Here is a 9065-nt window from a genome sequence, read left to right as displayed (position 1 = left end):
GCTCTTCCTTCAGCAAGGAATCAGCGGAGTCTCTCACTAGCAGGAACTATCAGGTGTATCCCTTGCATGACACTAAAAGCGTGTGTAGAAACCAAAAGAATGAGTTTTGAATTCCATCCCCTCCCAGTGATGCTGAGAAATGGCTGGTGGATGAGGATATGCATTGCTGCCTTGGAACAACCCTATGAACACTCAGGAGCCTCCAGAAGCAAACCTAGCAGGACCACATCAATAGCATCTGCAGGACCAGGCTTTTGTAACCTCACCAAGGGTGCGAGCAATCACCTAACTTCTCAACTCAGAGTCTCTTGACATGAAGTATGAAATAAAGGAAAAACATACTCGGAAAGACTTTGCAGTTTTCTGCCTTCTACTTCTCCCTAATTTCCAGAGGTGTGGATGCATCAACCAACATCTTCTACCAGAAGAGCTCATGGCAGCCCAACCAAAAGAAGAAGCTACTGCAGCAAAAGAGTCTTTTCTTGCTGCCATAACTGACACCACTGTTCTTATTTCAGCTCAGTGAAGTCAGTCAGGAGTGCAATTTCCCACCTACTTTCTCCGTAGCCTTAAGCTACTCAGCTACACTGAACAGAAGTTTCTAGGACAGAGCACACCTCAGCCAGGCCAGAAATAAGGACAATCAGGAACCATGGGCTATGGGGGAAGATGCAGAAGTACTTCTGTGTCACACCAAGAAAGGTCTTTGACTGGTGTAGAGCTAACTCCACTTCTATGGGTCAGCAAAATGAGAAATGCCAAAAAAGTCTTACAGTTGGACTGGTCATATTAAGCCGGTGTAAATCCAGTCAATAGACTAGGGGAAAAGTGACGATCTAGGTGAGAATGCCAAATAACTGGCCAACTCCTCAGGAATCAGAATAAGGCACAAGATAAGCTGCAGTGATTCAAGAATGAGTCAACTAATGCGGAACTGATATTTTAAGATCCAAGAATAGAAATCAAAGGTTTAGTAAATCTGATACTAACAAGCCAGAGGCATGTGTAGAGATTAGCAGACACAAACACGATGAAAAGTTGCGCTTGACTCTTCCCCCACTCTGCCTAGGCCCGGTAACATTTGGTGCAGTGCCGTGGGCAGTAAGGGCTGCCAGCTCCATCAGCAGGGATTAAAGCGGAGCAGCTGATACGGCTGCTGCTTCCCAGCTGCCTGCCTCACACTCTGAGCTCCTGAAGACCACTGTCCCCACATTGGGGACAAACTACCATGGTGGGAAGCACAGCAATGAAGCCGGGTGCTGCTTAACAGTGGGGCAGGAGGCAGGCAGGGCAGAGAGCCAGGGGCGCTGATGAACCACCCCAAAATGATCACAGAATCATAGAAGTGTTTGGGTTGGGAGGCACCTTGAAGATCATCCAGTCCAACCCCCCTGCCATGGGCAGGGACACTTCCCACCAGACCAGCTTGCCCAAAGCCCTGTCCAACCTGGCCTTGAACACTTCCAGGGAGGGGGAATCCACAGCTTCCCTGGGGAACCTGTGCCAGTGTCTCTTCCTAATACCTCATCTAAATCTACTCTCTTTCACTTTAAAACCATTCACCCTCATCCCATCACTACATCCCCTTGTAAACAGTGCCTCTCCAGCTTTCTTGTAGGTCCCTTCAGGTACTGGAAGGCCACAATAAGGTCTCCCCAGAGTCTTCTCTTCTCCAGGCTGAACAACTCCAGCTGTCCCAGCCTGTTGCCATAGGAGTGGTGCTCCAGCCCTCTGATCATCTTCATAGCCCTCATCTGGACCAACAGGTCCATGTCCCTCTTATGTTGGAGGCCCCAGAGCTGGATGCAGTGCTCCAGGTATGGTCTCACCAGAGCAGAGCAGAGGGGAAGAAACACCTCCCTGTCAGTACTTCTGGGCTCGGCATTTTGCTCAGCTTGGGCAAGCAACAACCCCCACCTTCCATAAGTAACAGGAGTTTTACAGCTCAATTCTAAGCCAAAAAACTGGGAGAGCCAGGCATTATTTTCAGTGTGGAGATGTTTAGCAGCAAGGAAGGTGTGTGGCAACACACACCTAAGGCAAATGCTTAAGGAAAACATTTTGTGCCCTCTGAGCTTGATCCAACACATTTAAGAGAAACATCCATATGGTTTCAAAGCAGCCTCAAATCAAAAGGTAAAAAACTTAATATAATTTAAGATAGTTTAAAAAGAAAAATCAGAGCAAGTCTGTACATCCAACAGGAGAAGACTTAAATAAATCAGTGGATTCTCATTAATTATTAGGAATTCTCATTGCATTAATGAAAAAATACCACTCATTCTTTTATGGATGGGACAAAGAGATCTTAGTCATCTGCATCAGCTGTATCACGTATTTGCTGGTGGATACGGTCCTCTGGGATGTGTCTGAAAGGAGGACAGGATGCAAAATGCATATGCTTTTCCAGGGCAAAGCTCCAGGCCAACTTGCTTGACAAGGAACTATTACAGAAGAGTTCTCCCAGTCAAAGCCTAAGAAAGGTCAGCAATGTGCACAGATGCTGGAAGATGGTATAACCTGGAGAAAATACACGTACCTCAGAGAGCCTCACTTCCATAGGCATGCTTCCCTATGGTCCTCTTGTCTGCTGAGCATCGCTGTTACACTCTGGGCTTCAAGGCCCAGGTCAGCCATCCCACCACAGTTCAGGACATCTCCCACAGACAGGGTGTCCACAGATGTAGTTGTGAAGATGCTGGTGGTCATGGAGGAGGGTGAAGGCAGCCTGGCTACAGGACTCTGCTTCAGCTCCTCCCATTGTGTCAGTGAGGAACTGCACTGTTTGGGAAAAAAAAACCCACCCAAAATCCCAACCAAACAAAATCCCACTGATGTGTGGAAGGTCTCCACTGCCTGGTTCTGTCCATCATCAGGAGCAGAGGCCTGGGAAGATAATCTCCCACATCAGACAGCCACTTCTTTGCATGTTTCCTCCTTGCACAAGAGGTGTTTGCCCAAGACACACAAGTTAAAGGAGGGAAGAACAGTGCATTAGGCATGGCAGCAACAAGACATTTGATATCCCATGAGATGATCCCATCCATAGACCTGGTCCACACACAGAGAAGTCATTCAGTACACAAAGAGACTTCTGTCTCTGTCTTTTCCTTACCAATGCAAGGTACCCGGGGTATGACTAAAGGTGGTGCGCCACTCACGGTGCACAGAAGCCCCTGATGGAGATGCACGCAAGTATAATGTTTGTGTGAAGTTCTGAATTACGAGACCTGCAAGGAGCTGCTTCTTGGGGTCTGTGGAAGCCACCTGCTCAGGGACAACTCCCTGAGCACTCATGCACCACAGCAAGCCCTTCTTCCATAGTAAAAGGAGGAATCCCAGCTTGTTACGAAACATCAGCTATTTTAAGTACCTGCTGAAGCATCCAGCAGCACACTGAAATGTTTTCCTGTGCAGAGACACAGGCAAGGTCGTCACACATTTCCACACGGTGGAATAATGATCTGAGAGGGGGAATTCAGTGACAAACACAAACTGTCAGGGTGCCTATGAATAAAGTAACTCAACATGCTTCCCAAGTCCAGGAATTTATTAATTCCTTGAGTAGACAAGAGTCTTACGAAAGTGTAAGTGATGCTGACGTTCCTGGATCATAAATAGCCCAGGAGATGTCACAGGGACCTGAACAACAGCCTCTACCCATCTGCATCAGTCTGCAGGACCTGCTCTGAGGCACAAGGTTCAGCTCAGGCTGACAGAGCGTAGGCCGAGTGCGGAACATTTGAAGCCCGCCTGTCACCTTTCTCAACACCTTCCTTCCATACTCCTCTTCAAAAAAGATAAGGCTAAATGCAGGAGTTACTGGGACAAGCCAGAAAATAAATCCTAAACCAACACAGCCTGCAATGGTGTTCCACACTGATGGCTCTTGAGGGGCTTTCTTCAGTCACAGAAGAGCTTGTCCACAGAGAAGTATAAACTTACTGAGATCAGCAATGCATGGCAAATAAATCAAACTGGAATGAGGCAAGAACAACTCTCCACCTAGTCATCTGGACTGGATTTAATCCTCCAACGTCGAGGCTTCAAACCCAAATGCACAGCACTTCACAGCTGTCACACCAGGAGATGGGGGCTCTGGTTACACTCAGCCTGCTAAGACACCAAATTTGGCTGCAGCTCAGTCCTTTTTGTGCTTCTTTTTGAGTATGACTCAGACACACAGAGGATAGACCAGGACTCGTGCTAGACCTCTGCTTATGCCAGGAGTGGCACAATGTACTTGCCCCTTATGCTTCTGCAGGAGGTTATACATCTACTGGCACGAAGGCTGGGCACCACTGGTCTTCTCTAAATTAAGCCATTTGAAGCTAGAAGATTGTCCTTTCCCATTTTCATCTGTCGATAACAAAAAAGAAGAAACAGATGTGCTAGCTGCTTTGATGTGCATGCTCCCCTGGCAAGTTGCCACAGCTATTGCTAATGTGCTTCTCCTCATTCGGGGACTCCGAATCGTTAAACACTTCTGCAAGTGAACTTTATGACCACGAGTTGACATGAACAGTATTTCAAGACCTGGTCTCTCAACTGTTCTTGGCACCTATGGTCCTTCTTTGCCTTGCTTCTGCCTGGGGTTAATGTGAAGTATGCAAAGAACTTCTAAAGTTGCTTTGTTCAACATAAGACCTATTTATCCGTCTCACTGTTAGCTCAAAAGTATGTTACTACCTAAGCTCAGAGGAAGCTCCCACTTGGATGGGATTTTTGCATGGGAATGAGCAACAGGTGCAAAATAATAACAAAACAAATAAATCAAATGGCAATGAAGTAGCTGAACATAATATTCAGGACATGATCACCCTTTATAACATTTGCAGCATTACAAGGGACTTTGTAGGCAATAAGTTTTCTAGACCTACCTAGGAGTTCTATACTTACAATAACCCCTGGGTAATAACCTCCAACAGTCACATTTTGGGTTCTTGTTGTAGCAGCTAGGCCCACCGTTAGAATTAATACTGACACAATGAGGAGAGTCACAGTTACGTAGAGGGAATTTCTTTTTCTTCTATTGAACGACCCTAAAAACACACATACACAACAGAATTTGCTAATTCCATCTGGGGACAGTCATGGTACCGCAAATTTCTCCTCCCACCACCAACCACATTGTGGTGAATTTTCTGTCCTCTATCTGGAGAGTATTTTTGGGTTTGGCTGTCACTTCTCACCTTCACTAACATGCTTTATCAAGCCTTACTAGGGCATCTGAATCCACATTTACTTTGTTGCTCTGAGGTAGATGAAGAGAGCCTTAACAACTGCAACTTTACAAAACTCATTTGGACACATCAGAGCCCCCTGGGCCCTCTGGCCTGGGGCAATCAAGCTAATGAGAAATATTACCATTAGGCATTTATATGTATTCTGATCTGTCTGCCTACATTGAGCTAAATAACCACACTGCATGCCACTTGTTTTGAGAGGGAAAATCTTGGCTGTAATCATATCATAAAGCATCCACAATGTTCCATGTAAATGAGACATCACGAGTAACAGCCACTTCTCCTCCTTCTGTAGTATCATTCTCTACTTGCAGCAAGGACCACATATTTTTAGATGCTTGAATAATGAATTTGTGGATTAGCAAAACTCATCTACAGCTGTCTGATTATGTTTTATATATTTATAGATTTCCCAAATGAGCATAAATATAAAATAGTGATTCCATCAGCCAAGAGGAAAGCTGGCTATGACATTGCGCTCAGCAGCATCTTTAGGCGTGTGTTCAGCGTGTGCTCTGCCATCTTTACATCACTTTGTGGAACAATCCTTTTGATTACATTTCATACATTATGTAGACATAAACCAGCACCTGTGAGAGTGCCTGATAGGGTAATGGGCTGTAATGGTCCCCTGCTGTGCTCCCTCTGGGCTGCTTGGGGCTACCTGGAATCCCACAGCCTGGGGGTCTCCAACACACCCCAGGAGCAGGCAAAGGTATTTCCCACACCAGAACTTCCAAGAGAAGTGCACGCTACCAGCACCTCTCAAGAGTGTTTCAGAGAAGGGCAGGGACACATCCCAAGGGCAAGGAGATGCTCCCATAATCACTGAGCACATTCTCTAAAGCAAACCATGTTGGGAATCCCCATCTGAGGATTCAGGGGCTCCCCAACAGCTTGTACCTGGCAAGATAAAACACCTGCAGAAAGGCCAGGAGGAAAGACTCAGCCAAGCCAAGCATAACCTCCTTCTCCAAACTGTCCAGAGAGATGAGCATACCAGGCCTTGCTGGGCATCTTTCTGCCTTGAAGGTGCATGCCCCAGGTGACCACAGGCCATTCTTTAGAGTTTGCACATATCTGTGGCACAGTGAGAGATTTTTTCACCCTAACAGCAGTACTGATGCAGCCACATGGACACCAATTATCTCCCTCCCTCTGCAGGGACAGCTCTCCACAGGGAAAAGCGCAGAAGCTTCTCCACGTGTGCTGTGACCTGACCCATCAGCCATGCTACTGGCAAGGGTGCTCCCTCTCCATCCTGGTCCATGCGTGGGGCTGCATCATTTCACCCACACCAACCAGATAAGCTTGAAGTCACAGAAAAGTCCTAAACTTGAAACTCAACACAAGGAGATGAAAGGCAAGAGAGGTTTATAAAGAAAATATATATAAAGAAAAGCAACATCATTCCTGAGTGACCAGTGTCTCTGGATGGAAAGCTCTCCAATCACAAACCTGCTTGTGTCACGGCTGTGACTGCACCACTGGGGCTAAGAGCAAGCAGCCTGACAACCAGTTAGTCCTTAGCTGGAATGAAGAGCTAGACAGTTACTAATTTCAAACAAAATAAAATTAAATAACTGCTAGAGAACCCTAAGATCCAGGCTAGATCTTTTATCAGCAATCCTTAGTTTTTCATGCCATTTTTTTAATAGGATGAGATAAAGGTACCCAACTGTTTGCTGCAAGTTGCATTTGGGGTTGACCTTTTTATTCTCCTAAATCTGCCAACTAATTTAATGTAAAATCTAGACAGCTAAAGCATTCCAAATTCATCAAGATATTAGGTCATTCTGTATGTATTGCCTCCTAAATACTATAGCTTGTGCTGTGCTCCAGTTCCAATGTAATAATTTAAACGCAAGTGTCACATAAATGTCTTAAAATTCTTAAAAGTACTGGGACCAAAGGTTTAGCTGGACAAAATCTTAGCAACTGGAGAAAAAAAATAAAAGCTATTTCTTACATAGATTAGTTCTGAAAGGATAGAAAGAATGAACCACTCTTGCTTACACACATCGTACATCACTGATTACTGCGACAGTTTGGCTGGCAAATGAGCAGCAGATAAGTAAAACCAGCCATGCATTCCTCACTCAGCTTAAACTCCTCTCAGTTAGGCTGTGTGGGCGTGCAGACGTTTGTGTGCCATACAGAGCACAACTGAGGGAGTGTCGTGGGTACGCAAGCACAGCGTTCACATGCACAAACTGGTATTCCTGCATTTCCATCAGAGGGGCTTCAAAAAGTTACAACGAAAAAACCTGCAAAATGTGCTATTTTCCTCAAAACCAGAGTGTTCTGTAATAGCATTTCTGCAGGAAAACACTCTAAAAGAAGCATCTGGAAACATGGTTTATGGATTCCGAACTTGTTTCAGAACCACTGTGTTTTCCACTCTTAAATTTCCAATTGTTTCCCAGCTCACAACTGGCACAAACCAACACGTGACAGAGAAGGAAAACATAAGGTTTCCAGCTGCAAAATTTCTGAAAGCTTTTCAATAATCTTTATAAGATTAAAAAAAACAACAAATCAAACAAAACCCAAATATTTTTATTCCAGGTCCTAACAAAACCAACCATAATCCTTTAACTTGACATTGGAGAGAGATGTGAAACTGCAGAGATAACGTAATTACCTCCACTTCAGCTCTGTACTGGGACACTAACACCATTTTTTCATTCTCTGAAAACGTGTTTTGTTACGTGTATATTGAGAAAGTGGTTTCATACTTCTGTAAGGTTGCCCGCAGCTCCTTCAGCATGCGTAGACTCATACTCAGTATCTCCACTGAGAGCTGCTGAGGGCTGCCCTGGTAAAATCGTCTCTCTCAACATTAATTTTTGCTGAATGTACTCTTCATTAGATCATTTTCCTCTTTGCTACTGAGCCTGGTACAGCTTTACATGCAGAATGGAGCTACAACAGCTTTGCTATCTCTGCTTTTAAGAGACAGTAATGTCCTTTACTCCACGGTTTATCCAAACGGGATACCTCAAAACTTGCAGTGCTTACCTCAGCATGAGTACACAAGGTGGTTTGAAACACTGTGCTTACCTCTGAGAGGAAGACGTAAAGAAATTAATGCTATCTATAGACTGGCTATTTCTTTTACTAAAATGGCACTCAGATTGTGTATAGGCTTCAGAAAGATAATTTTTATGCTAAGTCTCAGAAACATCCTGTTATTATAGCTACCATGTATAAGCTCACTCTAAAAACCAGGTTGTAGCAGGTTTTTTCAGGTTACTTTAAAAGTTCGCAATAATTCTCTTTGTACCGCCTTGATTTACTTCCTCCCACCCCTAATTATCAGAAGAAGATAGATGGGAGAGCACAGAAACAGCACCGACTTCTCCATCTTGTTCTTTGGGGGCAAAAGCAAAAAAAACAAAGTAGCCCAAGGAAGCCAACTTTAACTTTTACCCCTAGGAGAACGGGGGGTAAACGGCACCGAGCCTTTTCCCTTCCTGGCCCTTCTCCTTTTGTTCCACTTCTCTGCTAAAAAAGCGTCAGTGCGCGCTGTGACCCAAACCGCGCTCTAATTTAGGGCTCCGCTGCCGGGCTCGCGAGAGGGGGCTCCAGGTGTGGGTGCCTCATCTCCATCTCGATGGGCAGAGGGGAGGACGACACCGCAATGAGTAGCCGGTGCGGAGAGGTGCGAGGGGTTCTCTGACCCAATTCGGGAGGTGCAGGAGGGCGGCGGGGGGGAGCAGGCGCACAGTCCGGTCCCGCTCCAAGGGATGCTGCGCCCCCTCCCACCGGGGGTCTCTGCCGCAGACCCGCACCGGGGCAGCGCGGCTCCGAGAGGGG

At 45.7% G+C, this 9065-nt stretch overlaps 1 protein-coding gene across 1 annotated transcript in view; it reads right to left on the bottom strand.

The window, feature by feature from the left end:
- The window catches only part of TMEM255A (transmembrane protein 255A), a gene marked incomplete at its 5' end in the record, with an annotated part of 22410 nt that extends 17368 nt beyond the window's left edge, over positions 1-5042 (bottom strand). The window contains one exon of the mRNA XM_010193573.1: positions 4900-5042. Within this exon, the coding sequence (XP_010191875.1) occupies positions 4900-5042 (143 nt within the window). The remainder of the gene's footprint in view (positions 1-4899) is intronic.
- Positions 5043-9065: the final 4023 nt, after the last annotated feature.

The sequence above is a fragment of the Mesitornis unicolor genome, unplaced genomic scaffold, assembly GCF_000695765.1.
Source record: "Mesitornis unicolor isolate BGI_N332 unplaced genomic scaffold, ASM69576v1 scaffold30771, whole genome shotgun sequence".
Classification (NCBI taxonomy): domain Eukaryota; kingdom Metazoa; phylum Chordata; class Aves; order Mesitornithiformes; family Mesitornithidae; genus Mesitornis; species Mesitornis unicolor.
Note: the sequence above shows the minus strand (reverse complement) of the source record. Positions and strands in the feature narration are given on the sequence as shown.